At 42.5% G+C, this 24,300-nt stretch overlaps 1 protein-coding gene across 1 annotated transcript in view; it reads left to right on the forward strand.

Moving 5' to 3' along the window:
• Nucleotides 1-23,883: 23,883 nt before the first annotated feature.
• adgrl4 (adhesion G protein-coupled receptor L4) overlaps nucleotides 23,884-24,300 on the forward strand; it is a 154,049-nt gene continuing 153,632 nt past the window's right edge. The window contains exon 1 of the mRNA XM_073062561.1: nucleotides 23,884-24,002. Coding sequence (XP_072918662.1) covers nucleotides 23,981-24,002 — 22 coding nt within the window. The 5' untranslated portion in view covers nucleotides 23,884-23,980. The remainder of the gene's footprint in view (nucleotides 24,003-24,300) is intronic.

Here is a 24,300-nt window from a genome sequence, read left to right on the forward strand (position 1 = left end):
ATTTCTAGTAGTTTTATATGCTGTCCACAAAACATTGCCATATGGCCCACATTTGGCCCAAATCCATCTACACCTTACTTATCTATGCATTTAACAGAGTGTCTTTTAAATGTTGTTATTTTTGTACCTGCCTGAATTACTTCCTCTGGTACTCATTCAAAAAATACCCCATTTTCTGTGTTGCCCCCATAGATCCATCTTACTATTTTCCTTTTCACCTTTAACCTCTGATCTCTAGTTTTTGGTTACCTTTACCTTGGAAACAAGATTGTGTGCATTTACTGTATCTGTGCACCTCAGTCTTCTGGCAAGCCCTGGCAACATCTTATAAACTTTCTCTGCATTTTTTCAGCTTAATGAAGCCTTTCCTTCAGCTGGTTATTGCCCTTGGTATTGGTGCATTATTGTCACAGGCACTAAGATTAAGTGAAACTTGTCTTACATATTTTTCATACAGATCAAATCATTACACAGGGCATTAAGCTAAGTGTAAAAGCTACCAAAAAATGCAGTACCGTTAAGTGCTAAAGTGAAAGGTCATAACAAGGTAGATTGTGAGGTCAAGAGTCTGTCTTATCATACAAGACTCCATCTGTTCAAGATCTCATAACTACAGGATAGAAACTGTCCTTGAGACTGGTGGTACATACTTTCAGGCTTTTGTATGTTCTGCCCAGTGGAATGGGGGAGAAAAGAGAATGCCAGGGTGTGTGGAGTCTTTGATTGTGTTGGCTCCTTTACCAAGCCCATGAGTAGTGTAGACAGAGCCCACAAAGGAGAGGCTGATTCCTGTGATGTGTTGACCTGTGCCCATGATTCTTCAGTTTCTAATGGTCACACATAGACCTGTTGAAATATTAAGCTGTTATGCATCCAGACAGAAAGCTCTCAACGGTGCATCAACAATAAGCAAATGATGAACTGATCTAATCTGATACACCTTAGCCAGCATCTTGAATGCTCTCCATGTGGGACAACAATTCCTTCAGTTTCATCCTATCAAATATACTCAAAAAGAACAACATCTTTCACTAGAAGAATTTCAACAGTGCATGAAGAAAGCCCACCATGACATATGAAGAGCAGATAACAAGGGACAAAAAGACGATAAGACAATAAGATATAGGAGCAGAAGTAGGCCATTTGGCCGATCGAATCTAAAATGCCATTTCATCATGGCTGATCCATTTTCCCTCTCAGTCCTAGTCGCCCACCTTCTTCTGGTATCCCTTCATACTCTGAGCAATCAAGAATCTATCAAATTCTGCCTAAAATATAGGAGTTTGTCTGTTTCTGCTCACACTGTACATCTCAGGATTTCAGTACAAAATCTGAGTCTCATCACTTGCAGAAATTCTCTGATGGGCCTGCGGTGGTTGGTTGTGTCAGAGGAGTTGGAGTAGAGAGGACTGATGGACGAGTTTGTGGAGTGGTGTAGGAGGAATCACCAGCTCTGGAATGAGGCCAAACCCGTGGAGATGGTGACTGATTTTAGGAAGAAGAGGACGGTGATGAGTCCTAATTACATTCTGGGAGAAGATGTTGTGATGGTGGAGGAGTACAAATACTTGGGTGTTCACCTTGACAATAGACTTGACTGGAAAACCAACACCAAGGCGGTTTACAAGAAGGGGATGAGCAGACTCTAGTTTCTAAGGACGCTGAAATCCTTCAATGTGTGCAGCAGGATGTCGGAGATCTTTAGCCAGTCTGTTGTAGCGAGTGCGGTCTTCTTTGAAGCTCTATTTTGGGGGAGCAGCATCGGTGCTGGTGATGTAAAAAGACTAAATAAACTCATCAAGAAGACTGGATTCGTCTTTGATTACAACCTGGACTCTTCTGAGTTAGAGATGGAGAGGAGGTCACTGAACAAATTGTTATCCATTGTGGACAATCTGTCACATCCTCTCCATGACCTATTGAATAAGCAGCTGAGCACTCTGTCGAACAGACACATTCAGCTCCGCTGTCACAAGGATCATTGCAGAAAATCTTTCCTACCAAATGCAATAAGTACATACAACAGGAGAACACACATCATAGTACAACAGTCTCTGTTTTATTATTTCCTACATTATCACACATTGGAAAATTATTATTGTGTATATTATTATTCTGTACTTTATTATTAGTTAATATTATTTTTATTTATTATCATTGCTAAGTGTGATTTTAAATGTTGCTGCTGTAATGAAATAATTCCCTACTACTATTATTATTATTATTATTATATACCCACTGATTTGGCCTCCATAGCTGCCTATGGCAATGAATTGCACAGATTCACCACTCTCTCTCTAAAGAAATACCTCCTCATCTCCATTCTAAAAGAATGCCCTATATTCTAAGGCTGTGTCCTCTGGTCTTATACTCCCCACATCCTCTCCACATCCACTCTTTTGAGGCCTTTCAACATTCCACAAGTTTCAGTGAGGTCACCCGTCATTCTTCTGAATTCCAGTGAGAACAGGCCCAGAGCCATCAAACACTCTTCATACGACAAGCCTTTCAAACCTGGAATAAATGCCAATGCTGTCAATGCTGCCCACAGGCTGAAAAATGAACAAGTAAATGAATAATTCACTTAAACAGAAGACCTAAATAACAATGATGTTTCTGATTGCCAAACACAAGATTAAGATAAGATTTGCTCCAGCACCATGACTACAGCATTTCCTGTCAGTCACTTTATGTACAGACACTCTGTGCCCAGCATCACTTTATGTGCGTATAATCAGTCTAGTTACTGTACAAAAGCTAATCTTACATATTTATATTCATCGTGTTCTTTCTGCTTATTGTTTACTTCTTTGTTTATTGAGATGCAGTATGAAATAGGCCCGTCCAGCCCTTCGAGCTGTGCTCCCCAGCAATTCCCTGATTTAACCCTGGCCTAATCACAGGACAATTTACAATAATCAATAAACAGCTTCTTACACTGTTTCTATGGCTCTCTTTTTGCCATTGTGGGATTGTGAAAGGCGCTGTGCATACACTCAGTGGCCACTTTATTAGGTGCATCCGTAGAACTGCTCGTTAATGCAAATATCTAATCAGCCAAACATGAGGTAGCAACCCAATGCATGAAAGCATGCAGACATTCAGTTCAGATGATGTTCAGACCAAGCATCAGAATGGGGAAGAAATGTGATCTAAGTGACTTTGACTGTGGAATGACTCTTGGTGCTCAATGGAGTGGTTTGCATATCCCAGAAAGTGCTGATCTCCTGAGATTTTCTCGCACAACAGTCTCTACAGATTTTACAGAGAATGTGCAAATGATATCCAGTGAGTGACAGTTCTGTGGGCGAAAATGCCTTGTTAATGTAAGGGGCCAGAGGAGAATGGCCAGACTGGTTTAAGCTGACAGGAAGGTGACAGTAACTCAAATAACCACACATTACAACAGTGGTGTGCAGAGGAGCATCTCTGAATGCACAACATGTCGCCTTTGAAGTGAACGGGCTACAACAGCAAAAGACCACAGACATACGCTCACTGTCCACTTCAATAGGTACATGGGGTACCAATTTGTGTATGTTGCTATGCATTTCCAGCACCTGCAGAATGTCCTGTTTGTGATTTGCTAATGAGAGAGGTCAGAGGAGAATGGCTAGCCTGGGTCAAGATGACACTAACTCAAGTAACTAATATTACAACAGAGGTGTGCGGAAGAGCATCCCTAAATGTACAACACATCAAACCTTGAAATGGATGGGCTACAACAGCAGAAGACCATGAACCTACACTCAGGTACTAATGAAGTGGCCTCTGAGTGTATATCTTGAAGGCAAATCATTTCTTTGTAATATCCCCACTATACTTCACATTATTAATCATGCCAATCATAATGGTCATGTAAAGAAAGCAGGGTTCTCTGCTTACACAAGGAAGGGAGTTAGTTTTGCATTCTTTGTCCATTATACTTATCTGTACTCGACTTGGTGCCAGCTAAATTGGCAGACAATAGATCACCTGACAGGCAATCCCACACAAAGAAAGGGCCCAGTTTCTCCTCAAAAACATAGAGCCAATCAAACCCGATACTATATTTACAAAAGCCTGTGTTATTTCATGCCTTATCTTCAAAGGCACATGTTTCCAAGACTCTTATCACTAAGCACAAACTTGGAAAAGAATTGAAATTCATTTTCATCCAGCCCATTGAAATTTGCATTCACTTCTGACTGCTGACACTGATATCAGAACCTTTCTCTGGCTACAAATTTCAATCTTTCCACTCTCCTGCATTTCTGCTTGTTAATACATGAAACCATCACTTCATATTAAAGGGGACAGGGAGTTCTCCTGCTCTCGTAGTAAAGCACTGAATCTGGTCAAATGGACAACTATCTTAACTCAGATGTATTCTGTCAGTAAACTGATAATCTGATCAAAGAGTTAGGCCAAGGGAAATGAGTTATAGGCAGGAATGACTTTAGAAAAGGGAAGTTGAGATGAGGTGCCAGTCATTAAGGATCGAAGATCAATTTTATTTGCCATGTACATTTGATCATGTCCATAAGATAAAGGAGCACAATTAGGCCATTTGACCCATCGAGTCTGCTCCACCATTCCGTCGTGATTTATTATCCCTCTCATCCACATTCTCCTGCCTTCTCCCCGTAACTATTGAAGCCCTTACTAATCAACCTCCACTTTATACCCAGTGGCATGGCCTCCACAGATGTCTGCATGTGCTAATGTATTTGCATGTATCAGGAATTCAAATAAGACAGTATACAACCTGAATTTCTTATTCTTCACAAACATCCATGAAAAACAGAAGAGAATCCCAGAAGAATGAACAACAGAAAAACATGACAACCTCAAAGCCCTGTCTCCCCCTCCTCCACACAAGCAGCAGTAGATCATCAACCTCCACTCCCAAACCATTTTAGCAAAAAGCATCAGTGCCCACCACCCGCCACGCAACCGCAAAACACCCAGGGAGAGACCATGATCTGCAGTCAACAAGAACTATTGTTTACCCGACGGTTCGACATGCACGGGCTCTCTCTCTCTCACTAACTAGGGACAGAGGGATGTCACCCATTTCACAGCGAAAGGGGAGACCAACAAACAGTTGCTGGTAGGATGTTACAATCTGTTGCGTCACTTTTTATTCTGAGATTCTCCAGTTCGAGAATCAGTATCAAAGTCTCCCTGCCATCAAGACAGAGAGAGAGAGAGAGAGAGAGAGAGAGAGAGAATGATTGTTCCACTACAGACACCTCCGTCCATAGTATCCGCCGCTGCAAAACTCTGATGTTCCTTCTCCTGCCGTGTTCTGTCGGCGTCACTAGCCTGGAATCGGTTGTCCGCTGGAGGTCTGTGTCTTCCAGGCTGTTCCTGGAGAATGTCGCAAAAACAGCGACAATGATCTCCAGGAGTGGGAAATCATCCACTGTGAAGAACCGCAGTCTGAGTGCTGGTGCAGATCACAGACTTCGACAGAGCTCCTGCCACCTTGAAAAGAAAAAATAAGTGACATTAAAGAGATGAATTTAAGCTGTATCCACAGATGGGCTTGAAGAAGCAGCCATTTGACATCATCTTATTTGCACTGTGTTGTGTTGGCACGACATGCAACAAAATACAGCAACATTCAACAATTGTAAAGAATAAATAATTGTATAAAAATAAAGTTAGAAGTTAAAGCATGGATATGGAAAAATTTGCATAAACACATAAATACCAGCATGTATTTACAATGCAAACAAACATTGTAAAAAGTGGTTTAAAGTGTTTACAGCACAAGGTAGTTACTGAGGTAACAGACAGAGGGGATGAGGGTGCTAAATAGAATGGTTGATCAGATTAAATGCCTCAAGGAAGAAAATTTGATAAAAAAATTTACTTTCACCTAACAATCTCTGGTTAAATATGCCCAACGATTTGTCCTACGTGGCTGAATGAATTAAATATGAATTAAATTTAAAACAAAACCCTTTTGTTTTTTTTTTATGCTGCTGCCATTAGGCAGAACCTGCAGAAGCCTGGCCTCTCACAACACCAAAGTTCAAAGTAAATTTGTGATCTAAGTACAACATATACGTCACCATAGACAACCCTGTGATTCATTTTCTTGCGGCATACCTAAAAAATCTAAAGAATAATAACTGTAACAGAATCAATGAAAAACTGTGCAATGAGATCATTCAACCAGAGTACTGAAGACACCAAACTGGGCCAAAGCAAAAAAGAAGAAACAATAATAATAAATAAATAAGCAATAAGTACTGAGAACATGAGATGAAGAGTCCTTGAAAGTCCATTAGTTGTGTGAACATTTCAATGATGTGGCAAGTGAAATTTAAGTGTGGCTATCTCGTTTTGTTCAAGAGACTGATGGTTGAGGGGTAATAGCTGTTCCTGAACCTGGTGATGTGAGTCCTGAGGCTCTTGTACCTTCAGCAATGAGAAGTGAACATGTCCTGCATGGTCAGGATCCCTGATGATGAATGCTGCTTTCCTGCAACAGCATTTCATGTAGATATGCTCAAAGGTGTGGAGGGCTTTTCCCGTGAGGGACTGGGCCATAACCACTACTTTTTTGTGGGATTTTCCATTCAAGTGCATTAATATTTCCACACAAGGCTCAGGAACAGTCATTTTCCTACAGCCATCTGGTTAGTACACCAACCTGCTCAATCCTAACCTTCCCTCAACAAGAAACTCTATGGACCACCTCATCCACTACAATGTTTTCAACACATAGACCCACATTACCAGCAACTGCGGTCAATATAGTGGTGCTGCTGTTGAAGTGCTGTCTTACAGTTCCAGCCACTTGGGTTCAAAAGTTAGAAGCCCCTGGTCTTCATGACTGGTAGTTAGAGGCCTGATGTCTGTTTCTTAAATGATACAGTTCTACTTGCTTCTAGCCACCTGTCTGGCAGCTCGATCCATACACTCACCAGGCTCCTTGTGAAAAATGACCCTTTAGATCCCTTTTACATCTTTCCCTTCTAATCCTAAATCTCTGCCCCCTAGTTTTGGACTTCCCCACCCTGTGGAAAAGCCTGTTACCATCCATCCATATCTCATTCGTCGTGTGACATGGGCGACCAAGGTCTTTCCATCACCATGATTGTTCTTGGCAAATTTTTCTACAGAATTGGTTTGCCATTGCCTTCTTCTGGGCAGTGTCTTTACAAGACGGGCGGCCCCAGCCATTATCGATACTCTTCAGAGATTGTTTGCCTGACGTCAGTGGTCACATAACCAGGACTTGTGATATGTACCAGCTGCTCATACGACTGTCCACCACCTGCACCCATGACTTCATATGATTCTGATTGAGGAGGGAGGTGACTAAACAGGTCCTACACCTTGCCCGAGGGTGACCTACAGGCTAGCGGAGAGAAGGAGCGTCTTACACCTCCTTTGGTAAAGATGTATATCCACCGTACCCCTATATCTATATCTCTCACTATTAGAAATACTCAGTGCAAATAAATGTGAAGTGTTGCATTTTGGGAAGACAAACCAGCGATCAATGCTGCAACTATTGTTGTTTGTCATCTGGATCAATGATCTGGATGTGGATCACCAAATTTGCAGATGACACCAAGATTGGGGGTGTAGTAGACAGTGAGGAAGACTATCAGAACTTGCAGTGAGATCCAGACCAGCTGGAAAAATGACAAATGGAATTTAATGCAGACAAGTGTGAGGATTTGCATTTCAGTAGATGGAAACCAAGGTCTTATAGGGCATTGAGGAGTGCAGCAGAATGAGAGATTTGGGAATATAGGTCCGTCATTCCTTGAAAGTGGAATCTCAGGTGAATAGTTCGTAAAGAGAACTTTTGACACATTGGCCTTCAAAAGTCAACCTATTGAGTATAGCAGATGGAATGTTATGTTGAAGTTGTATAAGACACTGAGATCTAATTTGAAGTATTATGTGTGGTTCTGGTCACCTACCTACAGGAAAGATATCAATAAGATTGAAAGAGTACAGAGAAGATTTACAACAAAATTGCCAGGACTTGAGGACTTAAGTTAGTGGGAAAGATTGCATCGGCTAGGACTTTATGCTCTGGAGCACTGGCGAATGAGAGGAGATTTGACAGAGGTATACAAAATTATGAGGGGTTTAGATATGGTTAATGCACGTAGGCTTTTTCCACTGAGATTGGGCGAGATTAGAACCAGAGGCCATTCAGTGTGAAAGTTTGACCTGAGGGGGATCTTCTTCAATCAGAGGGAGAAATGAGCTGCCAACAAAAGTGGAGGATTGCAACGTTTTTAGAGGTTCGGTTAAGTATGTGGATGGGATGTGAATGGTGGTCTGTGGTCCTGGTCCAGATCAAGGGGACTAGATAGAATAACAGTTCGGCATGGATTATTTGTTTGTTTATTTGTTGAGATACAATGCAAAACAGAGCCTTCCAGCCCTTCGAGCTGCGTCACCCTGATTTAACCCTGACCTAATCACAGGACAATTTACAATGACCAGTTAACCTGCCAACTGGCTTGTCTTTGGACTGTGGGAGGAAACCAGAACACTCGAAGGAAACCCATGGAGTCACGAGGACAGCGAACAAACTCCTTACAGCCAGCAAATGATGGGCCGATGGGCCTTTTTCTGTGCCGTAGTGTTCTATGACTCCATGGTTCTATGACTTTTATAAGGTCGCCTAGGAGTCTTGAGAGGGATAGGTTGCTAACATCAGAATTCTGTACTTACAAAGAATGGGACATGGAAAGTCATGTCTGCAGGTTACAAAAGCATAGTTAATGTTCAAAGTATTCGCCATGGACTTTAAAACTTATTCTCAATACTTCATTTTAGCTTATGGCTGTGTCGACACACTTGACTGGAAAAACTGCAAAGTTTATCTCTCAATTGCATAACTTAATGTCTAGACTCATCTTGCGAGTCATTCATCAGCTCCCCGCGTAGTTTTGAGTTATTTGCATAGTCCGAGAAGAATTCTTTGAGATTATTCACAATATTAGATCAACTGTCGATGACTGGGAGACATAACATCGCCACAGTCCCCAGAGTCTGAATCTTTTCGGTGCCAGAAAGGCGATATATGAAGTTGAGGTCAGAAGAGTAAAGAATTTTAATTGCAGGAGAGTGGGAATAAGGCTTTTGGCTGAATGTTTATGCGTCCGAAACTCTAATATACATCTGCTGGATATTGGCAAAGCTCATTGAAATGGAGGTGGGCACACACAGGATTTGTACAACACAAAACTGAGTCATTTCGAGCTCTTCCTAGAATCATCCTCCCATTATTGCTTTCTTTTTTGGTCCAATGATTAAATATAAAGAGGAATGATTAATGATTCGGGACCCAGTTTTGAGCATCGCGGACTCACATTTTCTATTACTTTTGTAAACATGTCAAAATACATTTGACAAATAAGCAGGAGAGAATATCGCAAATATGGTCCCTGTATTAAAAAATCAGGGGTTAGAGGCAATGAAGATGGTAAAGCTCAGGATTCACAATGACGAGACCAACAAAAAGTTTAAACCTAAAAGAACTGACTAACTGGAGTCTGCCTTTTATTCTGGACAATAGAAGACTGAAATGCATTTGGAGCAAGCTCTTTAACATTAGGGAAGGCTTTTAGAGTGACAGAGAGATCACTGCAACTGAAAAGGTTTAACACTATTCCAAAAATACAAAAAAAAAGCCATTGATAAGCCTTTGAAAGCCATTCTCATTATTACCATCAGGGAAGAGGTACAGACACCTAAAGACCCTCAACAATTCATGAACAGCTTCTTCCACTGCACCGTCAGATTTCTAAACTGTCCATGAAACAAAGAATATGACTTCGCTATTCCTCTTCTCAGAATCAGGTTTAATAATCACTGTCATATAGCATTAAATTTGTTCATTTGAGGCTGCAGTACAGTGTAATACATTTTAAAAAAACATAAATTACAATGTATATACAAAAGGTAAGTGGATTCAATCTAGTGTATAATGGGTAAAACCCTCCCAACCATTGAGCACATCTGCTTGAAACGTTGCCGTAGAAAGGTAGCATCCCATCGTCAAAGATCCTCACCACTCAGGCCAGGCTCTTTTGTCCCTGCTGCTATCAGTTAGAAGGTACAGGTGTCTCTGGACTCACACCATCAGGTCCAAGAACGGTTTCTACCCTTCAACCATCAGACTCTTGAACAAAACAGGATAGTCACACTCACTTAAGGATTCTTTTATCTTGTTATGTCATGCTCATTATTTATTGCTATTTATTTATTATCTGCATTAGCACAGTTTGCTTACAGTTTACAGTTCCTGATATTTACAGTTTATAGATCCTGTTTAAAGTTCCTGTTCGATAGATTTGCTAAGTATGCCTGCAGAAAGAAAAAGAATCTCAGGGTTGTATGTGGTGACAGGTTTGTACTCTGATTATAAATATTACTTTGAAATTTGAACTTTGATATATAGGCTCCTTAAAGTTGTCATAGTGCTTTAAAACCAGTCACTTTGTGCAGATGCGCTCGTCAGCTGTGGTTGACAGCCCATCAAGGAGAAGGAAATCTCTGATCTCAAGCCTCTGCTGCCTAGCTGCTAAACCCACTCACGGGGAAGGCTTTGGAAATAAACTCTGGACCTGGAGTCCCTAAGGCAATCCTACTTTGATCCAAACATGATTCAACTCTCCCTGCCCCCTTCCCACTCTCAGTCCACAATAGAGACCCATATCAGAATCAGCACTCACATATGTCTTAAAATTTGTTTTATTTTGGAGTGGCAACAGTACAGTGCGATACATAAAATTACAGCAATACTGTGCAAAACTCTTAGGAACCCTAGACACCCTAGCTATATACGTTTATGTGCCTAAGACTTTTGCACAGTATTGTAGATAAATGTGGTGACGCATGTACTCTGATGATAAATTTCTGATATATGTGTGTGTATATATATCAATCAGAAACTCCTGATCTCCTGGGATTTTCATACACAACAGCCTCCAGACTTTACAGAGAATGGTACAAAAAAAACAAAAAGCATCCAGTGAGTGGCAATTCTGTGGGTGAAAATGCCTTGTTAATGAGAGAGGTCAGAGGAGAATGGCTGGGCTGGTTCGAGCTGACAGGAAGGCAACAGCAACTCAAATAACCACGAGTTACAACAGTGGTGTGCAAAAGAGCGTCTCTGAATACTTAAAACATCAAACTGTGAAGCGGATGGGCCTCAGCAGCAGAAGGCCACAAATGTACACTGAGTGTATAGTAATATTTTATGCCACAAAACCACAAATTTCATATCGTATCTCAGGGAGAATAAAGCAGATTCTGATTTTGATTGCAGAGGGAATTCTTCAACTCTGGGGTAGTGAGAATGGGAATCTGTTATGTAAGGGAATGAGTTTTATTTTCATTCATTTGCTGGATACAAGCTCATACCTAATTGCCCTTGTCAAGGCAGGAATGAGCAGCCTTCAGTATGGTAGCTCAAGGAGTTCTCAGACTATTATCGGGGAGACAGTCCTACCTTGTTCCAATCTAGCACTTTATTGTTTTCCTGCACTGCATTTTCTCAGTAATTGTTACACTTTATTCTGCATTCTATTTTTTTTTTTGCTTTTGTCTTTCTTCTGTCTCAATGAAATGTTTAAGAGAAGTTTGGATAGGTCCATGGATAGTAGGGATATGGAGGGCTATGCTTCAGGTGCAGCTCAAAGTTCAAAAGAAGTTGTATTTTAAAATACATATATGTCACCATACACACCCTGACATTCATCTTCCTGTGTGCATATTCAACAAATGTGTAGAAAAATAACCACAACAGGATCAATGAAAGACTGCCCAACTAGGGTGTTCAACCGGAGTGCAGAAAGCAGCAAACTGTGCAAAAATAAATAGAAGAAACAATAATAATAACTAAATAAGCAAAAAATATGGAGAACATGAGATGAAGAGTGCTTGAAAGTGAGTCCATTGGTTGTGGGGATATCTCAATGATGGGAGTAGGCAGTTTAAATGGTTTGGCACAGACTAATAGGCCAAAGAGCCTGTTTTTATGTTGTACTTTTCTATGACTCTATGACTATGAAAGATATACCTATTTCAGAGTTAGGAAGGTGTTTGTCTTGGAAGAGGACATGCAGACAGTGATGTTCCAATCAGTTAGCTGTCTCCATTCCATTTGGTGGTTTGGGATCTGCTGAGAAAGGTGCTTTGATAATTCAGTGCTATGCATTATGCTGCAGAGTGATGTGACAGAGCAGGAGACTGTAACACTGAAGTCACACATGTTGAGGAAAGTAACAGAGATGGACTTAGGAATTAGCTGGAAAACACAGAAAGGAGTAAGGAATAGATGGTTAGATAAATTACTGGATGAAATAGAATGAAGAATTCCACACGTATCACCAGTCTTCATGGTGATTATTGACATTATTGATGATGTTCTTCTATTTCATATAGTCATTTATCCATTATATATCCATATACAGTACTGTGCAAAAGACTTAGGCACATATATACAGCTAGGGTGCCTAACACTTTTGCACAGTACTGCAGTGATTTTATGTATTGCACTCTACTGTTGCTGCTCCAAAAAAAAAACAAATTTCATGACATATATGAGTGATGATAAAAACACAAAATGCTGGCAGAACTCAGCAGGCCAGACAGCATCTATGGGAGGAGGTAGTGATGACGTTTCGGGCCGACACCCTTCATCAGGAGTGAAGTAACATGGGATGGTCGAGGGAGGATAAGAAGTAGAGAGCTAGGAAGTGATAGGCTGAAGGAAAATGGGCTGGGGGAAGGTGGAGAATTATGGGAAATGAAAGAGAAAGAAAGGTAGGGCTGGGGGGAGATTATAGTGAGGGGGGGGAAAAGAGAGAAAGAGAACCAGACTAAAATTATAGATAGGGATGGGGTAAGGGGGGGCAGGGGTATCAACGGAGGTTTGTGAGTTGAATGTTCATGCCGGCAGGTAGGAAGCTACCTAGGCAGGAGATAAGGTATTGCTCCATCATCCTGCGTGTGGCCTCATCTTGACGGTAGAGGAGGCCATGGATAGACATGTCGGAGTGGGAGTGGTCTGTGGAATTGAAGTGTGTGGCCACAGGGAGATCCTGCCACTGTTGGAGGACTGAGCGCCGGTGTTCGGCGAAACGGTCTCCCAGTCTGCGGCGGGTCTCCCCAATGTATAAATGGCCACATCGGGAGTACCGGATACAGTATATCACCCCAGTTGACTCGCAGTTGAAGTGGTGCCTCACCTGAAAGGACTGTCTGGGGCCTAGGATGGTGGTGAGGAAAGAAGTGTGGGGGCAGGTGTAGCACTTCTTCCATTTGCAGGGATGAGTGCCCGGAGGGAGGTCGGTGGGGAGGGATGGGGGAGATGAATGGACAAGGGAGTCGCGTAGGGAGCGATCCCTGCGGAAAGCCGAGAGTGGGGGGGAGGGGAAGATGTGGCTGGTGGTGGGATCCCGTAGGAGGTGGTGGAAGTGATAAGTGATAATAAACCTGATTCTGATATATGTCTTGTTGTAATGTAAGTATTATTAAAAGTAAGTTAATACTAATCGGGAAGCTGTTGGTAGCAAGAGGCGGGATCCGGGGTTGGCAGGGTCTTTACTTCCGCTCTTTTTACTCCCAGTATGCATTGTATATAGTTCCTCCACCCATGCCGCACGAGGTACCGGGAAGCCTCTGTATTGTAAATATCATTTGCCGTCCCAGATAAAGATGCTCTTTTGATCATCAAATTGTCGAGTGGTCTTTTTGTAAAGTAGAAGTTACCACATGTCTCTATTGTGGATTGAGAGTGGGAGGGGCAGGGAGAAGTGAATCATGGTTGGGGAGGGAGCAGGAAGCACCAAAGCGACACTCTGCAATTCAGCAATTGTCTGCAATCAAATGACTTTGCCTGGTGTCTCAGGGTTGGATGGGTGTGTCTGTACCCATGCCAACCTCCCATTCCTGGCACTCCTTCTCTGCCACTTGTCCCACATCCCTACCATGGCACTGCCCCCTCACCATTCCCAACATCCTTTGCTCCGTACAGATTTACAAACTCGCTCTCTGCTCCATGTCGACAATACAGAACTGTGCAAAGGTCTTACATGCCCTGGCTATATACGTGCGCCTAGGACTTTTGCAAGTACTGCATATATTCTGAAGAAATTTAGCATTATATCTAAAAACTGGGAAGGTACGGCAGTCAACAGATACATCTGGAGGAAATCTGTTCAAGAGGGAGCTGTGCTACATAAGAGTGACCTCCACTGTGCTTCAGAGAACAAGCAGCAGCTGCAAAAGGAGAAACTGAACAACCAAATTACCCCCAACCACTAACAATAGCCTCAACTTACTCTTGCCCACACTGTACCAGAATATGTGGGTCCTGGACTGGCCTCCAAAAGACAACCCCTTAAGAGAACTTCACACTCAGCTCAAGTGATCACACTAATATACTATATCCAAATAATTTAGACCATAAGACCATAAGACATGGCAGCAGAATTAGGCCATTTGGCCCATCGAGTCTGCTCTGTCTTTTCGTCATGGCTGATCCAGTTTTCCCTCTCAGCCCTATTCTCCTGTCTTCCCTTGATATCCCTACATGCCCTGTCCAATTAAGAAATCTATCAACCTCTGCCTTAAATATACATAAAGATTTGGCCTCCACAGCTGCCTATGGCAATAAATTCCACAGATTCACTAGTCTCTGGCTAAAGTTCTCTGTTCTAAATTTTCCTCTTAATCTTTTCAAAAACTGAACTGGAGATAGATCATGGAAGCTGTGACACATCTGGCATATAACCTCCAGCCATGGTAAAAATAAATTGCATTTATACACTCAGTGGCCACTTTATTAGGTACCTCCTGTACTCAGTAAAGTGGCCTCTGAGTATATGTTCACTGTCTTCTGCTGCCGTGGTCCATCCACTGAGTGTATCGCTCCTCACCTTAGAAAAGTGGCTTGAAGTACCTCTGGTGCCACAAGGAAAAATACACCTCAGAGAAATTTACAGGCCATTAAAAGTTGCTGCCTTGTGCTGGTTCAAAGAGTGGGCTTAGAAGGATATGTGAAGTTACAGAAGTGAAGAGGTTCAAAAGCAAATGATAGAATTAGTCAGCATTGTTTAGGTGGTAGCTAGCAGCCTGTTAATATGTGACTTTCTCTTTTCGCCCTCTGAATGTCCCTGGGGAGTGCTTTGCTCTTTTCTATTCTAGTGTCCACAGATACAGGCATACTGTGTACCATCTCACAACTGGCGATCCAAAACCGCAAAACCAATCTCAGTTTTATATTCAAATCTCCTCAAATCTTCCTTAACCAAACTCACCAGAATGATAATTTTTCATTAAACGGGGCACACTGAAACGCGCAAAATTACCCACCTGAACCCCCTGCCAAAGAGTATTTATTTATTTAGAGATACGGTGAAGAACAGGCCCTTCCAGTTCACCAAGCCACACTGCCCTGCAATCCACCTATTTAACCCCAGCCTAATCACGGGACAATTTACAATGACCTATTAACCTACCAACCTGTATGGCTTTGCGATGTGGGAGGAAACCAGAGCACTAGGAGGAAACCGACGTGTTCACAGGGAGACCACACAAGCTTCGCACAGCCCGCATGAGAACTGACTGCGAACTCCGACGCCCCTAGCTGTAATACATGTATAACTGGAAGGGAGAAAATAAAATGATGGAGAATCCAGATATTGCAAGTTCTGGGTGAGACAACGGAATTAAATTATATTTAAGCAAGTGACCTGTGCTGCTGTTGAGTCAGTCTGGCATTGATTTTTTTCCCTTCATAGTCTTTATTATTGATTGAATCAAACTTGGTTTCTGTGATATGAATTTCATATCAGGCACATACTCCCATCCATCATAAGACAATAAGACCATAAAACAAAACAAAATTAGGCTATTTGGCCAATCTAGTCTACTCCATTCTGGCTGATTTTTTATCCCTCTCAACCCCATTCTCCTGCCTTCTCCCCATAACCTTTGACACCCTGACTAACCAATCTCCACTTTAAAAATACCCAATGACTTGACCACCACAACTGTCTGTGGCAAAGAGCTCAAAAGATTCACCACCCTAATGTCCCCTTCCTTCTCTCAATCCCATTCTGCTGCCTTCTCCTTGTATCCGATCCCTTGGATCAACTCCACCATATGGATGTGTAGGGTATGGATAGGATCCACTGTGTATTCGACAAAAACACTTCATAAAAATATATCCCATTCATGCAATACATTGAGATGCAAACACAAGGCTGGAAAATTCCTAGACTAATGATTTATTTCCAGATTAACAAATGGTAACCCACAGCCATTAGGTTTACTACTGAATTCCGCTCTGAATCTCAGTCCCTTCAGCTGGTATCGTTATCCGTCATAACAAGATTTAAAGCTTGAGTTGATGAATAATTGACACCCACACACTGTTCAATGTCTTCACATTATCCCCAGGCAACCAATATCAAAAGGTTAAATTAGTTCCTCAAAGAAGTCCACCGATTGATTATCCATAATCTAATACTTCAAAACTTATGTGAACTACTTCTCGTAGTAACAAACACAGAAATTCTGGAAAGAAGCAATCTGTATAATGAGTTCTTTCCTCAGAGGCTGCTTGACTGCTTGAGCTCTTCCAGCCTTTCAGTTGTTGTTGCTGCAGCTTTATTTTTTTTCCACTTTTGATTAGATACATTCTATTATCTTCTCATTTCTCTGACATGTCTTTGGATTTATTTTGTCCACTTTGTTTCCTTTAGGACAACTGACACATCAGTCTCTGTCAGCAACATATAAAGAGCCGGAGGATCAGGCAGCACCTGTGCGAGGAATTGGACAGTCATGTTTGGGGTCACGATCCTTCATCAGGATTGAGATTGTAGATGAGGGGAGATCATCATCATCATTAGGCGTCATATGATGTAAGTGATCATGCTCATTCCATGGCCATGATTGTTCTTGGCAATTTTTTCTACTAAAGTGGCTTGCCATTGCCTTCTTCTGGGAAATGTCTTTACGAAACGGGTGACCCCAGCCATTATTAATACCCTTCAGAGACTGTCTGCTTGGTGCCAGTGGTCACATAACCAGGACTCGTGATATGCACCAGTTGCTCATATGACCATCCACCACCTCTCCCATGGCTTCACATGACCCTGATCAGGGAAGCTAAGCAGGTGCTACACCTTGCCCAAGGGTGATCTGCAGGCTAGCGGGAGGAAAGAACCACTATACACCTCCTTTGGTAGAGACGTCTCCATCCTCCACCCAGACATATAGGTACTTTGATTATAAATTTACTTTGAACTTTGAACAATGCAGTTCTAGCCAGAGTGAGTGGGAATTTGTACATCACATCTTTCGGGTGTTACTTACTGAAGCCAACAAAACATTTCTGGTAAAATACTGATTACAAGCAGCAGAGGAAGTTCACTGTGATTTTCTTATCATTCACTTCAATAGAAGCTAAAAATATCACAGTTATACTTTTGCTGTGTTGCTGCAAGCATATCGAATGAAAAAGAGAGTCAGGGACTTAATGGATGCTCGCTGCAAAGCTGAAATGTGTTACAAGAACGTGATGTGGGCACGTCTGTCACAATAGAAAGATAACACAGTTTGTGCAGAGCAGCACACACAGCATGGTGAAGGAACCCTGCAACACACACAGTGCTGGAGGAACTCAGCTGGCCAGGCAGCATCTCTGGAAAAGAGTACAGTCGGTGCTTTGGGCTGACACCCTTCAGCAGGACTGGAGAGAAAGGGGGCAGAAGCCAGGTGCGGGGGAGGGAGCATAAATTAGAAAGTGATAGGTGAAGCCATGGGGGTGTGTGGATAGAAGGAATCTGATAGGAGAGGTGAGTGGTCCTCAGGAGAAAGGGAAGGCAGAGGGAGGTGAAAGGCATGTCAGGAGAAGAGAAGAGGTGGGGGGGGGGCAGAGTGGTGAAGGGAAGAAGTGAGAGGGAGAAAAGGAGAAGGGGGGGAAATGGCTAATAAACCAGATTAAGAAGGTGGGAAGGGGAAGGGGAAAGAGTACAAGCTGGCAGGTGATAGGTGAAGCCAGTTGAGGGGGAAGGTGGGTGAGTGGGGAAGGGAGAATGAAGTGAGAAGCTGGAAGGTGATAGGGTCAAGAGGTAAAGGGCTAAAGAAGAGGGAATCTGATTGGTGAGGAGAGAGGGCCATAGAAGAAAGGGAATGATGAGGGGCACCAGAGGCGATGGGAAGAGAAGAAGTAAGCGAGGAGCTAAAATGGGGAATGGATGAAGAGTCGGGGAGGAGGTTTGGGGAAAGATTACTGGAAGTTTGAGGTATCAACCTTCATGCCATCAGGCTGGAGGCTACCCAGACGGAATATGAGGTGTTGCTCCTGCAATTTGAGACCATGAGTATAAATTCAGAATTCCCTGCATTGAACTCCACCTGTCATTGTTTTCACATTTCAATAGGTCCCGCCACTGTTTCTCTTCTGAAGCCAGTCCCAGTAACAATTACGTGGCTGCATTAACGTTACACAAAGGCTCAATTCCTTAATTTATCACGTAGATTACTTTTATTGATATATTTATCTAGCGATAGAGTGCGGTACAGACCCTTCTGACTCAACAAGCTGCACTGATATTTTTATATGAAAATAAACTTTATTCATAATAAAAATGTGTTTACAAGAATAAACCACGCAATGCCTTTTTATTCTTGTATTCATAGTCAATGTTCTATTGCATTCCTTAAAACTACTGGGACTGTTGCCACTCACATGCCCCCAAACCCCCTGGATGATTCATTACTACAGGAAATGAGGGTCTTGCCCATTCAACCCAGCTCCATTGATTTATCTGGTAGAACTATGATGCCAGACTGCTCTGGGACAGGAAACCAATACTCATGGAGAAGTCAGTGAGCTGGAAAGGACGGGGGTGAAGGAGGTGGGGGAGGACAACGAGAGCTGGAAAGGTGTGTGGTTTGAGAAGTGATGAAAACCCTGGCAAATTAAATGATAATAACCCATTGCAGGCAAGTAAAGTTACACAGGTCACAGTTATTAGGCTGGTCTCTAATGAGCTGGCCCAGTGGTCTAGAGATTTATAAACTGAAGGGATTCTACAGATTACGGAAATGCAGGGTAACACACACAAAATGCTGGAAAAACTCAGCAGGCCAGGCAGCATCTATGGAGTGTAATAAGTAGTTGATGTTTTGGGCCGAGACCCTTCAGCGGCACAATGTGTAAGCAGCAGCGTCACAGGCACATGTTACAACATGTTATACTGTAAAAGTAGTCATAAAACTACCAGGTTGCTATAAGATTCCATCAGGAAGAACATCTGCTAATCTCACTCAGCCAGACATATAATATAGACCGTACGATGAAGAACACACTGCGTAAGAACAGACCCTTCAGCCCACTATTTTCATGATAACCTCTGTGCTACTCCAAACCAGCCCCATCTGCCTGCACGTAGACACATGCACCACTGAAACAAAGTCTTTGTTTCAACTCGTCCATGCCAACCTATCTGATCTCATCCCATTTCCCTGTATTTGTTTCTCTTTGCTGTAATCGTGTTTTTCACTTGTAATAATTGTGTGTAGTTTATGCTTAAATGATGTTTCTTATGCATGTCGTGTGTCAAGTTGCTGCAAAAATAATGTTTTGTTGTACCTATGCACACATTGAATTCAATTAAATTGAATTCACTTTAATCTTACATCCATCCCACAATGTGAGGGAGTAAAAATCTTTGCGTTATGACTCCATTGCAAAGTACAGACATGTGAATTTAAAAGTCTAATGGCTTGTAAAAAGCAGCTGTCTGTAGTCTATTGGTCCCGGCCTTAATGCTGCGGTACGTCTGCCAGATGGAAGCAGCTGAAACAGTTTATGATTGGGGTGAGTAGTGTCCCCGATGACTTGCACTTGATCATGTGACAGTAACCCCAGCTTCGGCTTAAAAATTAAACAAAAACCTAACACCATAGACCATAAGACACAGGAGAAGAATTCGTCCATTCAGCCCATCAAGTCTGCTCTGCCATTTCATCATGGCTGATCATTATCTGTCCCAACCCTATTTCCTGCCTTCTCCCAGTAACCATTGATACCCTGACTAATCAAGAACTTAGCAAACTCTATTTTAAACATACACAATGACTTGGCCTCCACAGCTGTCTGTGGCAATGAATTCCAAAGGTTCACCACCTTCCAGCTGAAGAAATTCCTCCTTATCTTTGTTCTGAAGGGATGCTCTTGATTTCTGAGGCTGTGCCCTCTGGTCCTGGACTCCCTCACTATAAGAAACATCCTCTCCATGTCCACTCTATCTAGGTCTTTCAATATTCAATAGGTTTCAATAAGATCCACACTCAGTCTTCTAAAACTTAATGAGCATGGGCCCAGTGTCATCAAATGCTCCTAATATGTTAACTCTTTCATTCCTGGTATCATTCTTGTGAATGTCCTCTGGACCTTCTCCAATGCCAGCACATCCTTTCATCCACTTAAAGAAAATATACTGCTTATTCATGTTTCTAGAGAGCTGTATGCTGCATGTGCAATCATTAAAATATTTAGAAATGGAAACTGAGTGTTTCAGGAAAAGCAAAGGGACTGCTGGTTACGGAAATTAGAAATTAAGAACAGGAAGCACGGGAGACTGTCAACAGGTCAGCTTCAGTGGAAAGAGCCACAGCTGACATTACATGCTGGTGATCTTTCACCCACTTCATCAACTTCACAAACAAACTATTCCTTACTCCACACGTCTACCTGAGTTAGGACTTGAGGAGATTTGGTAGATTACCACAGACTCACTAATTTCTACAGAACTACAGCGGAGACCATTGTGACCAGAGTACTTCACAGACTGCAATGCAGAGGATTGCAAACGGCCGCAGAACCAGCTCCAACATGGGCAGAACACTCCACAACACTGAGGATATCTTCTCGCCTGCTCCATCATGGGCTGAATCTTCCGCAACATCAAGGACATCTTCAAGAAGGCAGAATCCATCATTGCTAGACTATCACTATCTGAGACATGCCCTCTTCTCATTTCCACCATCGGGAAAAGATACAGGAGCCTTTTCCCTTTCACGAGCAGATCTCTGAAAGGTCCGTGAACCATGAACGCTACCCCACTATTCCTTTTTTCCCCACAATTTATTTATTGTTGTATTTTTCTAGTGATTTTATGTCTTTGCACTGTACAGCTGCTGCAAAAAGCAAATGCAAAACATGCACTTTAAATTATATTTTGTTAACTTATTAATGTTGATGATTTGTTTTCCGTGCTGTAAATAATTTTTGAGCGTGCACTGTGGTCCGGAGGAATATTGTTTCGTTTGGTTATACACATGTTCATTCAAATGATAATAAACTTGAAGGTGAATTTGAATGTCACTTCAACTAAGTCAGTGATTATTTATCTCTGGCTATCCATTTGAACTACACCTCTTAAGGTCACCCAAATCTTTGGAGAGAAATAAACAGTCAAAGTTTTGAGCAAAGACTCTTTAACATGATGCACCATCAATAACTCACTCCGAGACGTAAAAGCGAGGTATCAGCTTTTATTGACTGGAAGAAGGAACGAGCAATGAGTGACCACCATACTACATCCTGGAGACTGAGAGGCCGGGCTCAGACCTCCATCACCTTTATACAGGGGTCTGTGGAAGGAGCCACAGGAGCAGTCATCAGGGGGCGTGTCCAGACAGGTATATGTAGTTCACCACATAACAGCACCTTCAAATTCAGTCCTGATAATGAGTCTTGACCTAAAACATTGACTGTTCATTCACTTCCATAGATGTTGCCTAATCTGCTGAGTTATTCCAGCATTTTGTGTGAGTTAACCTGGATTTCCAGCATCTGCAGAATCTCTTGTGCTTACTGTTACCGAAGGGTCTGGGTTGATCACTATCTCCTCTCACTAACTCATCCCTCTACACTCCTCCACCACCACTACTACTTTGCCACAATCGTCAAGTCAAGTCACTTTTATTGTCATTTTGACCATAACTGCTGGTACAGTGCATAGTAAAAATGAGACAATGTTTTTCAGGACCATGGTGTTACATGACACAGTACAAAAACTAGATTGAACTACGTAAAAAAAAACAACACAGAGAAAGCTATACTAGACTACAGACCTACACAGGACTACATAAAGTGCACAAAAACAGTGCAGGCATTACAATAAATAATAAACAGGACAGTAGGGCAAGGTGTCAGTCCAGGCTTCGGGTATTGAGGAGTCTAATAGCTTGGGGGAAGAAACTGTTACATAGTCTGGTCGTGAGAGCCCAAATGCTTTGGAGCCTTTTCCCAGACGGCAGGAGGGAGAAGAGATTGTATGAGGGGTGCGTGGGGTCCTTCATAATGCTGTTTCCTTTGCAGATGCGGCGTGTAGTGTAAATGTCTGAAATGGCAGGAAGAGAGACCCCGATGATCTTCTCAGCTGACCTCACTATCCGCTGCAGGGTCTTGCGATCCGAGATGATGCAATTTCCGAACCAGGCAGTGATGCAGCTGCTCAGGATGCTCTCAATGCAACGCCTGTAGAATGTGATGAGGATGGGGGGTGGGGTGGGGGAGATGGACTTTCCTCGGCTTTCTTTGCTTTGGAGCTGGTGTTGAGGGACCAGCTTTGTGACTATCTGCATGCAGGGAGACAAGCCCAACAGTGGTTAGAACAAATGCTGTACCACAGTGAATGCAAAGGGAAGGATCACCAGTCCTGATGAAGATTCTCAGCTTGAAACATTGACTGCTTATTTCCCTCCATATATGCTGCCTGACCAGCTGAGTTCCTTTGGTATTTTGTATGTGTTGCTCTGGATTTCCAACATCTGCAGAATCTCTTGTCAATCCTTTAAATACACTTGCCTTCTTTATCAAGATATATGGTGTATATTGATGTAGGATTTGCCATTGGTAACAATATATCTTTGACACTAATTTGCTTCAGTTAGTCTATGGTTATGGATACAAACTTCAGTAAAACACACACTAAGTGCTGGAGGTACTCAGCCAATCTGCTAGAATCTATGAAGGAGAATAGACTGTCGATGTTTTGAGCCGAGATCCTTCATCAGAACTGGAAAGGAAGGGAGAAGGAACCAGAATTAGAAAGTGGGGGAGGGGGAGGGGAAGGAGAACAGGCTGGCAGATGATAGGTGGATTAGCTGAGGTAGAAAATGGGAGGTGGAGGAGGGGGTGATTAAGTGAGAAGCTTAAGTGATAAGTGGAAAAGGTAGAGGCTGAAGAAGAAGGAATCTGATAGGAAAGGAGACCATGGGAGAAAGGGAGGAAGGAGGGGCAGCAAACGGAGGTGATGGGCAGGTGAAGAGGAGAGAAGGGGTCAGACGGGAGCCTGAATGGGGAATAGAAAAAGAGCTGTGGGGGGCGGGGGGGGAATAGAAATGACCCGAAGTTAGAGAAATCAATGTTCACATCACCAAGTTGGAGGCTACCCAAGCAGAATATGAGGTGTTGCTCCTCCAATGTGGCAATAGAGGAGGCCATGGATCAACATGTCAGGATGAGAATGGGAAGTAAAATTAAAATGGGTGGCCACTGGGAAAATCTGCCTGTTGTGGCGGACAGAGCAAATGTGCTCGATGAACCGGTCCCCCAATCTATGTCAGGTCTCACCAACATAGAAGGGGCCACACGGGGTGCAGTACCACCTGTGGAAAATTTAATTTATTTCATTTTTAACCTTATCTTTAAATATTTGTTTGATTTCTTTCTTCCTTTAATGGGTCGTTTTGTTTTTGTTCATACATTATAACTATTATTGAAAATTTCTGGGAAGAGAAATGAAGGCCTTTGATTGTTGGGATTCCTGACTCCGTGCAGGATGTGATGATCTCAGATCCTTAGTTCAGAGGCAGGAAAGAAGTTTGTCAGGAAACTGGTGCCGCCTCAAAGCAAGAGAACTGTGGCTGCACATCCCAACTCGGATCGCAGGGCTGGTCACTGGCTGCGGGCTCCATGAAATTCGTCCTACTGTGCGGTAAGTGGGGCAACAGAAACCTGAACCCCATGCAGTAGTTGTGCTTGCTACCTTTAATAAATGGGCAGAGTTCAGGCAAGAATCATTTGGAAGAGAAGTATTCTTCACTTATGGCATGCTGTTGTACGGAAGTTCTATATATTTTGCATCTCTTCATTGACTCTTTATTGTCCACATCCATAATGCCTTAATTTCAAAAGTTTATTCTCTGAAGCTCCTCACCTGTCTCCTTTAACGTGCATCTTATAACCAGCATTTTTATCCAAGCATTTGCCCACTCTATCCTCTGACGTATCAC

The sequence above is a fragment of the Hemitrygon akajei genome, chromosome 12 (assembly GCF_048418815.1).
Source record: "Hemitrygon akajei chromosome 12, sHemAka1.3, whole genome shotgun sequence".
NCBI lineage: Eukaryota > Metazoa > Chordata > Chondrichthyes > Myliobatiformes > Dasyatidae > Hemitrygon > Hemitrygon akajei.